This window comes from Austrofundulus limnaeus, unplaced genomic scaffold (genome assembly GCF_001266775.1).
Source record: "Austrofundulus limnaeus strain Quisiro unplaced genomic scaffold, Austrofundulus_limnaeus-1.0 Scaffold93, whole genome shotgun sequence".
Lineage (NCBI taxonomy): Eukaryota > Metazoa > Chordata > Actinopteri > Cyprinodontiformes > Rivulidae > Austrofundulus > Austrofundulus limnaeus.
In genome coordinates this window covers 552,657-568,316 of record NW_013952495.1, presented here as the reverse complement: position 1 = coordinate 568,316, position 15,660 = coordinate 552,657, and the positions used below count along the sequence as shown (strand labels likewise).

The 15,660-nt window shown below is 39.5% G+C and overlaps 2 protein-coding genes across 3 annotated transcripts in view; both read left to right on the top strand.

Moving 5' to 3' along the window:
• The window catches only part of ncapd2 (non-SMC condensin I complex, subunit D2), a 29,106-nt gene extending 17,526 nt beyond the window's left edge, over nucleotides 1-11,580 (top strand). Inside the window, exons 23-32 of one of the 2 annotated variants that reach the window (XM_014012586.1) lie at nucleotides 3,617-3,725; nucleotides 3,818-3,941; nucleotides 4,655-4,810; nucleotides 8,538-8,715; nucleotides 8,818-8,912; nucleotides 9,049-9,129; nucleotides 9,682-9,865; nucleotides 9,968-10,133; nucleotides 10,226-10,348; nucleotides 11,295-11,580. In XM_014012586.1, coding sequence (XP_013868040.1) covers nucleotides 3,617-3,725; nucleotides 3,818-3,941; nucleotides 4,655-4,810; nucleotides 8,538-8,715; nucleotides 8,818-8,912; nucleotides 9,049-9,129; nucleotides 9,682-9,865; nucleotides 9,968-10,133; nucleotides 10,226-10,348; nucleotides 11,295-11,377 — 1,299 coding nt within the window. In that variant the 3' untranslated portion in view covers nucleotides 11,378-11,580. The remainder of the gene's footprint in view (nucleotides 1-3,616; nucleotides 3,726-3,817; nucleotides 3,942-4,654; nucleotides 4,811-8,537; nucleotides 8,716-8,817; nucleotides 8,913-9,048; nucleotides 9,130-9,681; nucleotides 9,866-9,967; nucleotides 10,134-10,225; nucleotides 10,349-11,294) is intronic. The other variant, XM_014012588.1, reaches the window with a different exon arrangement.
• Nucleotides 11,581-12,277: 697 nt separating this feature from the next.
• Nucleotides 12,278-14,761, top strand: nppcl (natriuretic peptide C-like). The gene is made up of 3 exons (XM_014012590.1): nucleotides 12,278-13,123; nucleotides 13,770-13,921; nucleotides 14,104-14,761. Exons 2-3 carry the CDS (start codon nucleotides 13,823-13,825, stop codon nucleotides 14,401-14,403), a joined length of 399 nt encoding a protein of 132 aa, XP_013868044.1. The 5' UTR covers nucleotides 12,278-13,123; nucleotides 13,770-13,822; the 3' UTR covers nucleotides 14,404-14,761.
• The last annotated feature ends 899 nt before the right edge of the window (nucleotides 14,762-15,660 follow it).

The following is a 15,660-nucleotide window of genomic DNA, read 5'->3' as shown; positions in this document are numbered from 1 at the left end:
GTGTATAATTATTTATTATTAATTCAGTTAGAATGAGTGGAGCACTCGTAAACTACACAAGATATGGGCTTGTTTTCAGATAGCAGATCCTCCACTTTTTCACTTCCGACCTCCATCCAAACTTCGCGCTCTAGTGGCACTGCATCGTGACGTCACGTGAAACCCTCCTATTGGTTCATTCATCTCTTAAGCTCAAACCCCCCAGTTTCTACTTTAATTACTTTACGTTCTTTTAGTTACACAAAGACATGTTTGATATCTACACAACCGTCACAATCTTGCCTACAAGCTGGTAAAAACCATTTCTATGCACACTAAAGACAGTTAAAATGACAAGCAGTTGAAGATAAAACTATCAAAGTAAAAATAAAATTGGTTTAAAAATTTGGCAAGTTTTTGATATTGTTTATTTATCACTACTTTTATAGGGTTCTGTATGTTGTAATCATGATTAAATGCAGCAAAATAAACTAAGGTAACAGATCTTTGTAATACTTGCTTTATATACATATTAAACTTAATTGCTGGATGTCCAGCCCCTAAGCTGTTGACCTGCAGTAACTGTGGCCCCCGGAGCAGTTTAGTTGAATAGCCCTGACTTAGGAGCTTAATCCGAGACCAGTTTGATGATGATTAACGTCGGGTGACGAGTCTGACTTTTGCTTTTTCCACATTGGACTCCACCGGGAAGAAATCCCATGCATTCTGCCTGCTTAAATATTTGCTACGTCTGAACTTCATCGGCAAATGCATTTCCATCTCTGCATTTGCACATTTACTCTATTACAGGATTGGGGAAATTGGTCTTGGCAGAGGTTTGCACTCTCCGAGTGCTTCTAGTTTTATTTTGTTCTCATCAACAATTTGACAGTTTTTTTTTGTGGGAATATAATGGTGTTTAAAACATATTATTAAAATTATTCTGCTAAACAAATGTAATAATTAATAAGTGAGTGAAAACATTCCAACAGTTGATGTTTCTTTACACATTTTGTAGCATTGTTTGTGGGTTTGCAGGGGCAKGTCCCTGGTCAGAAGCTAATGCTGTTTGGGGGGCCATGGCACGACAAGTTTGGGAACCCCTGCCCCAATAAATAAACTGCCTTAGAGATAGACCCTGTTTACATGATGCTGTTTTTAAGTGAAACCTTAGAATTTCCACTGCATTTCAGCTTTTCGTGCAAACAACAGAAGTCTTTGTCTCTGACACTAAAGCTTTTAAAATCCAGGTTTCAAAGTGCAGGTTTATGAAAACGCCTGACATTGGTGTAAAATCGCATCGTGTGTGCAATACTGACAGCTGCAGTCAATAGTTTTTCTTCGCTTGCACAAGTGAACCATAACAATGCAGCAATACTATGTAAATGGTAAATGGACTGTATTTATATAGCGCCTTTCTATCCATCCAGGACACTCAAAACGCTTCACACTACAGACATTCACCCATTCACACACACACATTCACACACTGATGATGGCAAACTACATTGTAGCCACAGCTGCCCTGGGGCACACTGACAGAGGCGAGGCTGCCATACACAGGTGCCACCGGACCCTCTGACCACCATCAGTAGGCAAGGCGGATAAGGTGTCTTGCCTAAGGACACCACAAGTGAGTCGACTGGACGGGGGATCGAACCGGCAACCTTCCGGTTCCAGGACGACTCCCCTAACCACTCCACCACAGYAAGCTGGCAACTACTAACATTATTAGAGATTTTTCTCGCATTAAAAGGCCTTCAAAATAAAGTTTATGTTGTAAATGTAAATTGTTTTAGTGCAGCTGCACTGTTTGAGTCAAATGTTTTTGTGAATTTAGTTGGAAAATCAAATGCAAACATGAAGGATTACCATACTTTGATGTGAATATTTTCTACTTTTCATTGAAATATTGCTCCTGTTTAATAAGATGTCATTGTTTTTAGGAGCTGACAGTCCATTAGTTTGAAATATTCACATTCTGGTTCATTTCATGTTGTTCCTGGAGTCAGATCAGATGTAGGCACAAATCTGCTTTTAATTTTCAGCCTGAAAGTGTTGGTACACCATAGTATGTGTTACTGTCAATTAAATGTATTTTTTATTGTTACTTAAAGATAAAACATGATCCCAAACAGCCTGCGGTGTGGTGAAGCATTTAGACAATCAGAAGGWGTCTCAGCAGGTTGGCTTGATGATTGGATTAATTTTAGTGACAGTTTGATGAGTAATGGCACATAATTGTTCATCCCATCAGGAGAAAGGAAGATAAATGTTCCCTCAATTACCATCGGAAGTTGTTCTTTGCTCATTTATTTTGATTTATTTATTTATCTTTTCACTTTTTTCTCTTGGAAACTTGAAATACTCAAAGAACAGCACAGGAAAAAAACTGCTCAACTCACATATCTCTGTCATGAATGATTTAAGGCTTCAGTGCTTAAATGTGTGCTTTTCATTTTGTKTAAAAACAAAAGAGGTTTAGTCGCTGTGTTTAACCCATGTGTAAGTCGTGAACAAATTATGAGCAATTAAGCAGAAACTGAATACGAGAGCAGCAGGCGCCCACAGGAAATCACTTAGAGAGTAGAGCGTCGTGAGACAGCTGATCGTTTACTCTTCCAGCCCACATCGTTGCGGTTATTTGTTTAATATTTTTAATTACAGCATCAAGCTTTTTAAAATATTCTTTTGGGTACTATTAGCCCTTTTAAAGAGTAGACTGAAGAAAAAGGTAAAAATGATCAAAACTGTCTCATAGATTAGTGATTCCCAACCAGGGATACACAAGCATATTACAGTAGGTACGTGGAAAAATTTCCCAAGTGTGTAAAAAAAATAAATAAAAATGGGACTGAGATATGTAGGGCCCTATGATTTATGCAATGTGGAAAATTCAAATGGAATCAAGAAACTGACACAAAATGGAATCCTGTATAAAGCACAGAATCTCATGGACTTTGCTCATTTGGGGGTATTTGATGTATTTTGGACACCACTGCCATTTCACCTGCCATTACCTGGTTTATTTAATTACTTATTCACTTTCAAGGCAATGTTTTTATCTTTGTTTAATTTGAATTGAAATGAATAAAATGCCCAAGAATTTAACGTTCTAGGGGGTTAAATAATTTTCATTTAATAATCAGCTGTTCATAGTTTTAGAGAATCATTACATTTGACAGAGGGGGTACTAGTGGTATAACAAAATGGCTCAGTGGGTACACAAGTTTAAAAAGGTTGGGAACCACTGTCTTAAATGAAGACTATTTTGGCTCCAGTTTTTTGCCATTTAGGTGAATTTTAAACCTATGTATGCTAATTAGTGTAGCCTGCTCATATGCCCATTCTAATATGAGGTATTTTATAGTTTGGCCCTGTCTGTCCATCGCTTGTCCAGTCTTTAAATTGATAAACCATTAACATAGAAGTGTCAAGCACCACAGCTGGACACCTCAGTGGTCAAGGAAATAGTCCTTATTAGCTTGACATCCAGGCAACATAAAAATGTCTAAATCTGACATTCAGGTGTCAGTTAAATATTCCTCTGAGTCTATTCACAGACATTTAAATACCTAATAGACAAAGTATTCAGGATTGTTGTGTATGAGACTTGTGTACTGTTTTTTTACAACAGGTGACCAATGAAAGTGCTATGGAAGAGGAGCTTGGGCTGATCGGTGCCTCTGCCGAAGATACAGAAGCTGAACTCATCAGAAAAATCTGTGAAACAGAATTACTAGCTGGTAAATAAGAGCTGAACTCTTTCTGCATTTAAAATACTGCAATGCTATCTTTTATATGTTGATCTGAAATCATTACTTCTTGATCTGCTTAGAGGAGAATCTGCTGAGTGCTTTCCTTCCTTTGCTGGTGAAAGTCTGCAGCTCCCCAGGACGTTATTCCCACCCTCAGCTCACCACTGCTGCATGTCTGGCACTCTCTCAATACATGATGATAAGGTAAAAATGTCTAGCTGCAAGGCTGAGTTACCAAAAACAAACATGAATGGAAAAACTTTTCTTTTTATATATTAAAATGTCAGCTACCAAAATAAATAGTTCAGTTTATTTGAAGAGGAACTGTGTAGGCTTTAAGAGCTGTCAGTAACTTACCTGCAGCAGACACTAGTCAGGTTGGACAATCATGGGTAAATTTTATTAAGGAATCAAGCTGACTGCTAGTCATAGCAGCTTCCTTGTAAGTGAGAATTTATACCATCTAAACAAACAAAACATGAAAAAAAAAGTTTACATTTTTGCTAATTTTTTACTCACTTTTTTCAGTTTCAGATAGAAGTTGCACTCAGTAATCCTTAAAGCATATAATAACTATAGAAGAAGTTATACAATACTTGCATTGATGAGAGAAGAAATAATTTAATATAGTCATGTAGTCTGCCTGGCCTTGTTACTCAAAACCTTTTTAAACCCACTGAAGTGTCCCCAGATTACTTATTGAGGTTTYGTATTTTTTCTTTGACAATTCCTAACCCAATTTTCATAATTTTACTATTGTCTTTTTGATTTTACCTTAATAAAAACAAATTTCCTCTTCAGGAAACCGTTTTTACACAACTACAAGATGTGTCTTCCTGCGTGGATGCTCAATCACTTTCCCTCACAATAAAAATACATAATTTGTAAGAATAAATTTAATGTTTTTCTCCTCTCAGCCCATCAGTGTGTGAAGAAAATATCCGCCTCATGTTTACGGTGCTGGAACGAGCCACTCTCCCTGTGGTCAGGGCCAATGCCATTATAGCTCTGGGGGACCTAACAGTTCGTTTCCCAAATATCCTGGAGCCCTGGACACAGAATCTCTATGCAAGGTAAAGTACGGTCATATTCAGTTCAAACTTCCCAGTAATGTACAGTTAACTGTTCTAGTTTTTAACTCATTTTCATTCTCCACTACACACAATCATTTTCTAGTTGCACATCACCAAATCATCCTTAGAAATGTTGGTTTCATTAAACGTCTGGAGAAAAAGGCTGCACTGGCTCAGCTGAGTGGGTGTACTGTAAGCGAAAATCTCGTTTCAGTCAGCCTCCCCCACCCCTCTCCTCCCCACCATCCTCACAAACTCGAGCCATCTCTATCGAAGTCCCACCACCACGTCTCAGCGTGACGGTCCTCTCAACCACTGAAGTGTTGCCACTGTCAGAACGCTCCACTGAGCCACATGATGGGAAAAGTTTACTCTCATCACGACTTTCTAATGGGGAGCGGAAACAAACTTCCAGATGATCTATATGTTGGCAAACTCCCATGATGCGCCACGAGTTCTGACCTCTGCCGTTGCCACGGGAACTACAAATATCATCATGCTTTTCAAAAAAATATATTCACTACAAGTTCACTGTTTGTGAACTTGGGTGGAGCCTCAGACCACGCCAGGAAAGGGCACTAAAAGACACCAAACGGCTTAATTACTGGTGTTTGATAGAATGTGAGCGGAACCAATGAGTGTTGTCTTGTAATTACACAGCCAGTCGACAGGAATTATTTTTGGGCTGAATGTGACATTTGCAGAGGTTTAAGCTCGTAGCCACCTTTTTTTGTTTTAAAAGCCTGTTCCTCTAGTTTTCTGCAGCTTGCTGAGAAGCTGCATTTGGTCTGTTTGATGAAGTTTTAATTATAATGGAAGATAATGTTCACATTGAGGCATTCTGGACACGTGAAACATTTTTTCTTTTGTAATGCGTCGCCACCCTTGTAGTGTTTTCTCCACGATAAGCATTTTTTTAGCRTTCCCTAATTGTCTCCCACACACCAACACCTCCACTGTTCTCCAGGCTGCTGCCCTGGTGCCTCCTGATAAGCGCATTAAGAATTAATTACTCTGTTCATTACTGTTGTAAGCCTTCGCACTGGCATGTAGAAGTAGCGTGTACAAGTGTGTGATCCTCTGCCAGGAGTTCTGCTCTCTGGCACAAATGAGAAATGGTTAATGAGTTTCTTTTGTTTGGCACTTTTTGGGAGAAGGTGAATCTTAATTGGCCTTGGATTGCCCTGCCCCAACCTGTCAGGACCGCATCTGTGAGACGAGGCTGCAATTGTTTGGCTTCAGTAAAAGTTTTGGACGGTTATAGTATTTTTTTAATTAGCAACTGGGGCTGAACGAAACCTTGGATGACAAGTCATGTTTTGCTTTCCTGTTTAGTCATCGCATTAATCACGTGCTTCTAGAAATGAATTTGCCGTTTTTTTTAGGCAGCCCGTCGTTTTCAGCCAGCTGGAAATATTGTCAATTGGTCAGTTTCAAAGATTTCATCTAACTCTCAGGACTGTCCAAGATATTTAATTGTTGCTTTGAATTTCAGATTATCTGTGGTTGTAGGGGGAAAATGCTGATATTGGCTCATATATACTTAAAGGGATCCACGATTAGTGTAACATTAAACTTTATTTGATAAACATTTATTTTAACTGTAAAATCAAGACTGTAAAAGTACTGTAGGATGTTTAGTTTTGTAAATTTTTTTAAAAATATTTTAATACGGACAGAGCCATTTTATTTACACGCAAAACATTCTGGGTAAATGATGACATCAACTAGGTCATCGGTGCGAGGCTGCTAGCGAGCTAAATCCATCCTGAAGGTTAATCTTGGACAATATCTGATGATCGACTCTTTTAAATGAAACCAGAGAGCGTTGACAGAGAGGAGAAGGTAGAAATGACTCAGCCTGTAACTGAAAATACAGATGGAGGACAACCGAGCTGCTTCATGGAAGAAGAACCTTAGCTTAGCCTGTTAGCCTTTGCGCTAGCGCCCACGCTATATTGCCTTATTTGTATTAGCTCGGCGCTAGCATGACAAACAAGCTAAACTGAGGTCCTCCATCTATATTTTCAGTTGCAGGCTGAGTCATTTTTACGTTCCCCTCTCTGTCATGTGGATGGAGGACCTCAGTGACGAGAGGAGAATGTTTAGCGCTGAGCTAATACATATATATGGTGATAGCGTCGGGGCTAACGCTAAAGCTAGCAGGCTAAGCTGAGGTTCTTCCATCCATATTTTCAGTTACAGGTTGAGTCATTTCTACCTTCTCCTCTCTGTCAACGCTCTCTGGTTTCATTTAAAAGAGTCGATCATCAGATATTGTCCAAGATTAAACTTCAGGGTGGATATAGCTCCCTAGCAGCCTCGCACCGATGACCTAGTTGATGTCATCATTTACCCAGAATGTTTAGCATGTAAATAAAATGGCCCCGTCCGTGTAATATATTTTAAAACTTTTAGTTTAAAAATTATAAAACTAAACATCCTACAGTATTTTTACAGTCTTTATTTTACAGTTAAAGTACATGTTTATCATATAAAGTCTAATGTTACAACTTATCGGGAATCCCTTTAAACAAAGTATTTATATTAAGTTTTTCTCTTGGTTTGTTAATAGAAAGTGATGTGATGTGAGTTGTTTTTTCATAGCCAAAGCAGATCTTTTGAAAACAAAGCAGCTGCTGAACAACGTGCTACACTGATTTTATTTTAGTGTTCTGACCAGTATGTATTTTTCACTAAAAGTAAGTCAAATGATAAATTGAATGCATCTATAGTGCCTTTCTAGCCAACCAGGCTACTCAACCAATATCCATGATCATACAGCACTCTACTACATTTATATATCCTGTGGGTACTTCAACATGTGGTTGGAATCGAACCACAGCTGCCATATTTAACAAACCTTAAAGGGCCAATATTATGTGTTTCTCAGGCATTTCACCTTCATTCATTATGATAAATCTTTTTATGTATAAATAAAAAATAAATTTGTCTTCGTATCACAGCTGTTTCTAAACCAGTTCATTTTTTATTTTTTATTTTTATTTTTATTTATTTATTTATTTTTATTTATTTTATTATTTTTTTTTGGAAGGGTTACTTCCAAAAATGAAATCAAACCATTTCTTAAGAACCATGTCATCTGAAAATACATTTCCTCCAAGGCATTTTATAATCTGAAAAGGACTGAACTGAGAAATATTACGAGCTCTGCAGAGGCTCAGTTTCACCAGGTATTTGCCCAGAGGAGGAGCTAAATCTAAAAGGTGGTTCTAGGGCCAACCGGTTGTTTTTGTTCTCCTGAATAGCTACCCAAGACATTACAGGATTTCTCAAACATGCATGAATAGGTCAAAGCAAAGCTCTGTGTATATTTTTGATAAGGGGATAACGTTATAACATGATATAAAGCTCAAAAGAAGTTGATTTTACATATTTTCCCTTTAAAGATATTTGTGCAATTTAATAGAAATTTGTGTAAATATAATAGAGCATTCTCACTCAGAATCTAAATTGGGAGCAACAACAAGCTGGTTGTAGCAGCTGCTGCATCTTCAATATCCTACTTAGTAATGGATGAAGTGCACAGGCATGGCTAACTGCTGTTTATTTTTTGAAGTGGTGGTAGTTTAACACGTTTTTAAAATGCACGTTTTACTGATTGTTGCTTTATCAAACAACCTGAGTGGCAGAACATCCTTTACAGTTGAAATGTTTCAAAGAAACCGACCAGCCAGTAATGTTTTCATAATTTTTTGTATTTCAGGCTGAGTGATGAGGTCCCTTCAGTGAGGCAGACAGCTGTGACAGTTCTTACTCAGTTGGTGCTGAAGGATGTGCTCAAGGTCAAGGGTCAAGTCAGCGAAGTGGCCGTGCTGCTAATTGACCCAGAGCCGCACATCTCCAGCCTGGCTCTGAACTTCTTCAATGAGCTGGCCACAAAGGTGCTGACACACACACACACACACACACACGTTCAGGAGCTGTGATGGAAAACCGTACCTCATGAAGGGTTTTTAAACTCCTCTTCTTGTGTTACCCATCAGGACAACGCCATCTACAACTTGCTCCCAGACATCATCAGCCGGCTGTCTGATCCAGAGAGGGGCATGAGCTCAGAGGACTTCAACACCATCATGAAGTGAGTCACCCAGCTGCACACACAACCTGTTCATTCACTCCCTGCTCCCACAAGATCTGGTCAAACTAATGTACTGCAGTGAAGGTTTCAAACAGATGTGATTTCAGGTTTATTAGAAGTTTTTGTTTGTTTTCAGACAACTGTTCTCCTACATCACTAAAGAAAGACAAACTGAGTCTCTGGTAGAGAAACTCTGCCAGCGCTTTAGGACTGCCAAGTGAGTATATTATCCATCATTTTTATGATAAAAGCTCCAACCTGCATATTTTATTTTACTTTTATTTTTCTTCTCACAATAGTTTCACTGCTAAATCTGAGCCTTTTCCTGTTACATTGTTTGAGATGTTGGGGGTGGGTGGGCGTGTGGGTAATTAGTGGGCGTTTTGAGTTTGACAATTAAATCAAGTTCACAGTTCACTTCACCCATCATGTTCCCTGACATCTTCCTATTCACTGGTTTTGTCATGGAAACGGTCTTCTTGAATAGTTTGTGAAAGTAAATGCAATGGCAGGGCTGGCCCGGCTTCAGCCTCTGACTCATTCTTCATCCCTACACAGAGCTCAAAGGAAGGACATTTTATATTTCATAATGGCAAAGTGAATTTAGACATAAAAGGTTCCTGGTAAATGAGATTTGGACCAAATGTCAGGACTCTGCAATGTTTACGAGTAATGAGCTTTTTTTCTTCAGGCTCTTGAATTTCTGTGCATTCTGCTGCTGCTAATCGGTTTTATTTTCTAATCCTTCAAACTCGTTTTTTATGCTCAGGACGGAGCGGCAGTGGTGCGACGTGGCCGTGTCCCTGTCTCTGCTATCAATGTGTGAGCGTGGTTTTAAGAGGCTGCAGGAATGTTGGGAGTGTTACAGTGACAAACTGACCGAACCTGGAGTCTACCAGCCCCTGCTGTCCATCACCGCCAAGCTCCGTCGAGGAGCCAAACTTCAGTTTAAGGTGTCGCAAACTTCCCCTTTTAAAGCAGATTTGTTGTTTATTTTCTGTAATTCTTCGAAGGTAAATCAATTTTATGTATTTATTTATGATGAACTGTTTCAGGCTCAGGTTGATGAGTTTGAAAAGCGTCTGACAGCAGTTCACACTCGAGGCTTGGAGAACGTGGAAAGTCCTGAGATGGATGAGGAGAACCAAAAAGGAGGATCCACTGAGAAGAAGACCGCACGTACTCCTCTGCCCACCAGAGGCCAGAAGAAATCAAAGAGAGGTCAAGATTCACAGATTCTGAGGTTTCCTCTTTGGGGGGAAAAAAACAACAACTTTTGTTTAACATCTAATAATTTTCTTCTTATCCCCCAGCAGGTCAGTCTAAGTCTTCAGTTTCCAGCCAAGGTGACAACAGCTTTGTTACTCCTCGGAAATCTCACAGGTCCAGGAAACCCACCATCACCTTCAGCAGTGATGAAGAGGAAGATGAGGAAGGTAAGTCTAGATTCATTCATTTGTATGTATCAATATTTTATTGTATTTTTCTCTGTGTATCTACATATGTTCAAAGAGTAAATATTTTTATTTGATAATAAAACATTTAAGCCCTTTACAGTTGTACATTTTCGTATAGATATTTGTGAAAAATGTTTGTTCAAATTAAAAACAAACGGAACAAACCAAATGCATCATGTTCAAACTGGATGTCAGAAAATGTCCTTTGTGCGTTTTTTCCAACTCAAAAACTGACTAATTCATTGCTTTTGATCATTTTGTCACCTCATTAAACAACCCCCTGAGTTTAGTTAATTGGATGACAAGAAAAACGGTTCTTCAATTGTAATTTTCCAATTGGTGTTTTGTTTGTAAGCAGTCATCAGTTCAGATCAATACGACGTTCAGAGTCGTCAGACCGGTGCCTCTGCAGGCAGCTTCCTGAGACGCTTTAAGATTTTAATCTGGGTTGTTCTCAGATAGTGAGTTGTGCTGTGAAGTAGCACTAATCCAAAACCTGAAGGTGTTGGTTTAAGAAAAAAAAAACACCTTTGCTGAAAAATCTTGTATACCAAACTTTCATGTGAACAGTTTTTATATATAATTAGATGTCTTTTGACAATCTTACGCGTCCGCTCCAATATTTTCATTTGGTCTTTTTCCTCTGATGACAAAAAAAAATTGACCCGCAACTAATTAGTTTTTAATTTCTGTCAAGTCTTACCTGTTTACTAAAATGTCTCTGGTGTTTGGTAGACGTGGAGCTCTTTTTAATTGTTAATTGTGACCGAGGGAACTCAACCGTGAGAAACTGTAAACAGACTTTGACTTGAAAAGAAAATCTAAAAAAAAAAAGCTGGAGCTTTTTTAAATTATTGGTCCTGGTCACTTGTCTGGTTCAAATCCACACTAGATTATCTTGTTTGTGTTTTGTTTTTAATATTAGATGCTGTATTGGCAGAACATGAGACTCCTAAAGTGACGACACCGATCGCACGATCCTCTCGACGAACTCGTCTCAGAAACTGAAATCTCTTCTTGTCTTTTTCTGTCTTTTATTTGTCTTTATATTTTAATGAAATGCTTAACTTTTTATTTTGTTTTTAAATCTTTTTTTATTTGTATATTTTAACTGATGTTGGTGACTAGTACCAAACTTTAGTGAAGTCACAAGATGTAATCTAATGACTTCATAAAACTTAATAAACCTGCTTTTAATTTTTGTGTCTGTATTTCTCCGTTTTGCTTCTTCACGCTGAAAAACCCTCTCATGTGAGGGTTGTGTGTCTCTGCTGGGTTATCTCCTGTAAATTTGTACGATGACTGCAGGCAGGTTGAATGTCTGCTTGTGTTTTTGTGTTTGGACAGCGCTGTTTAAAGGGTCGCCACAGCTTGTTCAGACAGCATTACTGCCCTCCTTCAGCTCCACTTCCTTTAGTTTGCCTTTCTCCTATTTTCTTTTATATCGGAGTTCAATCTTTCCCAGAGGTGGAACACTTTCTTTGTATGTCTCACAGCTGTGTTTGCATGTTATTTACAGTCTTTGTTTTTGTTGTTTTTTTTCACCGCCTGATGCGTTTGCCGTTGCCTAGCTGGCAGTCTCTGTTCTCCTGTAATCAATCTCTTTTGTAGATGTCCCTCCGCTCTCCGCCTGCTGGGTTTTTTATTTATTTTTTCCTCCCTCCTATTCTCCTCCTACTCTCTGTTGCCTGCTTTTCCTCCAACACTCCACCGACATCACATGGACTGTAGTTCAAACCCCCACTCCTCACTAATCTCTCTCTCCCTTTTCTCCTACGTCCTCTCCCACACGTCCTCTCCAAAAAGATGAGAAGGGTGCATTTTCTGTATGTGTGACTGATGTTATGTAAAGACACTTGCAACAGCCGGCTAAATGTATATTTATCTGAGGAGAAATTGAGTTAAATGAAGGCGGTGATTTGAGCTCATTTATCAGAAGTCAGTGAGCAAAGTGGAGAATCACTGATTGTTTCTAATGACAGATTTCTGTTTACTTTAAAAAAAAATCAGTGGTTGAACTTTAAGGTCGGTGTGTTGGATCACGCAGCTCCTGGTAGTGTTGTAATTTGGCGACAGGGGGTACATGGAGCAGATGGCACTGACAGACTGTAACTTACCCAACAGAGAGGGGAGGCTAGTGCATGCTGGGAACAACTTCAGCGTCGATGGGAGAAAAGGAGGCTAATATGCTTAATGAGCAATAGGTACCAGGTGGGAAAATATGTAATTCAGATTATGTCCTGACTGGAACGACTCACTTTTTCCAGACGGTCTACCTGGGATTTTGCGCGTCACGGTGGTGAGGTCCTTGCCGACCTTTGACCTTGGCCGGTGCAGCACACGCTGGCTTAAGTTTGGTTTGCAGAGTCCTCACCGCACACAGTCACCTTGGCAATGACAATCCGTCTCCCCGAGGCTATGACATCACTCCAAAGAAAAGAAGATGAGGAGGAGGAAGAGATGATGTGGACAGTGGGTGGGGGGGGCATGTCTCCGACTGTACAAAACCTCTGCATCATCTCCGCTGATGCCCCAGCATTCAGCCTCTGCCAGAGGAAGACCATCATCATCATCCTCCCAATTCCATCACTGTGAAAGCGAGGAGGAGGAGGAGCCAGCCGAGTGAGAAACCGATGCTCCCAGCAGGTGCCAACAAGTGAGAGGAAGCTGAGAGACTCAGAAGGTGGGAGATGAAGAGTCTGTGAGAAGAACACACACACAAAGCTTTAAGAGAGACCAGACCTCAGCAAACAGGTGAGCTCCTTTAAATTTTATTTAAATTTTTTATTCGACAGTAATTTAAAGCATCTTTTAACTTCATTAAGACCTGTTGGATATTAGTGTAAACTTGGTAAAAGATGAACGATTTCTTGCTTGCATTTTCTTGGCAGTTTGAGTTCATTGTTGAAATTCATTTATTTAGATTTATGCTATTTTAAGTGCAACCAAAATATTTATAAAAATTGCTGACCCTCTACTAACCCCACATCAGTTTTATTACTAAAAAAATATTTTTAAATACTTTTGTTGCACTTTTGTTTAGGTACATTAGCTTTTAAATAAATTATTACGGACCAATGTATGCTTGTCTGTCAGCCACATTCAGCATAAATTAATCTACTTGTTTCCTTTTTTTTGTATAAAATCTCAAAAGATTATCATATAAATCTTTAAAAAAAACTTTTTTTAATCTATTCAGTTTGCATAAATCAGAAATTTGTTTTTTACATCAGCAAAACTAAAATTTAAATCTAGGAAATTGCACAAAATGTGTACATACACAACATAAATCACCAAAGATGACCAGCTGATTCAACGCTACATCGTTCTAGTGTCATAATTTTAAAAATGGATGGATTTGTTCTGAAATGACTAATGTTTTCCTCTGTATTTGTGTCAGTGTTGGAATCTTTGCCGTCGTTTCCAGCTCCTCCGCTCCTCGTCTCTGCTGCGATGCTGCGTCCTGTGCTGCTTTGTGTCACCCTGCTCCTCCTGACTCCCTTTGAGGTCTCTGAGGCTCGTGCTCTGCATCCTTCTCCCGATGCTGCGCAGGTAGTGTGTGTGTGTGTGTGTGTGTGTGTGTGTGTGTGTGTGTGTGTGGTGGCTGAAAGTAAGAGAATTCAGGGTGGATGAAGAGTGGAGGAGGATGAAATGTTCTACTGATTGAATTATTCCTCCTTGTACGCACCCTGACTGTTTTATTTGATTTTTTTCTCTCTCTCTCTGCTGTGCAGTTTCTGGAGGAGTTTCTGGAGCGCCACAATGACCTCCTGACTCTGGATGACCTGGAGAACATGTTAAACAGCGACACGACGGAGGAGCAGTCCAATGCCTCCTCCGGGGTCAAAGCGGCAGAGTTCCCCAAGTGGGCCGACGTTCAGACGCAGCCCGAGACCCCCTGGCTCCGGCTGCTGAAGGGGGCCCTGGCCAGCCAGAGGCGAGCAGAACCAGAGCGCTCCCGGAGGGGCTGGAACAGAGGATGCTTTGGCTTGAAACTGGACCGGATCGGGTCCATGAGCGGACTGGGCTGTTAGTGGAGAGAAAAGGAGGAGCGGGTTTGAGACTGGTGTCGTCCTTCACCTTCAGATAGAGGTTTCCATGTAGTTTATCTGTAGTTTGGTGTTAACTTGCAGTCTTGTTATTGTGGTTTCAACAAGCGTAGATCAGATTCTTCACACTTTTATTCCAAACTGAGTATTAGACCCTGTTAGCTGTGTTTCCATCACACCATCACCCTGAGTGCAGTAACTGTACACATGTTCTGACATTTTGTGGTTCGGGATTTTCAGTGTAAAAGCGTCAGTAACAGACATGGATTTCCTCACCTGTAATCCCCTACAGTTTCTTTTTATGTTCACTTTTGATTTGCATGAATAAATGGATTTGACATTTGTGGCGTTCTGGTAGTTGCTCACAGAAATTCAATTCTTGCCCACACGGTTCACTCCCTATTGACACCTGTCATTTCAATTTCTCCTTCAAATAGGAGCTTCGCATCCTCATGACATTTTTTTTTTCCAACTTGATGATTTATTGAATGTTCTTGTGGCTGCTGGAACAAGTTAACTCCTTCCCCCGTCAGTCTGGAGCGTGGACCTGCTGCTGCCGCCAGAACAGTTTATCACCCTGCCAGTGCGGCGAAGATCCTGAGGGTGGGGGTGGGGAATCTTTCAGTCATGTGCAGGAAATGGGTAATGTTTGTCAGATAAGCCTATAGGGAACGTGCATAGCAAGAAGAATTTAAATAAATTTTACATCCTAAATATTCAAATGATCAACCCAAACTTTACTGACTGGATAACACCTTTTATTCTTTATTTATTTGCCACTTCAGTAGAATGCAGAATTGAATATTAGTTTCTTCATCAGTGACTTTTTAAAGAAGAAAACAATGAAATATAATTGGGAAAAGTAAAACACCTTTTATTTTAACATAAAAGTGCCAACCAATATGGTTATATAAAATTGTATTTTTAAAATTTTCTTTGAAATACATCAGTTAATCCAGGGCTGGCCTGTGGCTTAGGCAGTAAATGCTAAGGGCACTGTTCATTTTGGATGCTTCGCTAATGGGGGACACGTTTTTTTTTTAATTTTTTTACTTATCGAGTATAGTTGATTTAGTCTGTAGAAGAGTCGGGTAACTTCTGTGGGTTTCTCAGCTGCAGTGCTCCTACATGAGGTGTTATACAGTGCAGAGGATATTTCATGATTAAAGCATATGATGCTGTCAAGACTACCGGTGCTGTGTGAATAAAAAACAAAATAAGGATAAATTTCAGTTCTGATCT

Coding starts and splice junctions, on each gene's coding strand:
- nppcl (XM_014012590.1), top strand. CDS start 13,823: ATGCTGCGTCCTGTGCTGCTTTGTGTCACCCTGCTCCTCCTGACTCCC. Junction 13,922..14,103: donor CTTCTCCCGATGCTGCGCAG/GTAGTGTGTGTG, acceptor TCTGCTGTGCAG/TTTCTGGAGGAGTTTCTGGA.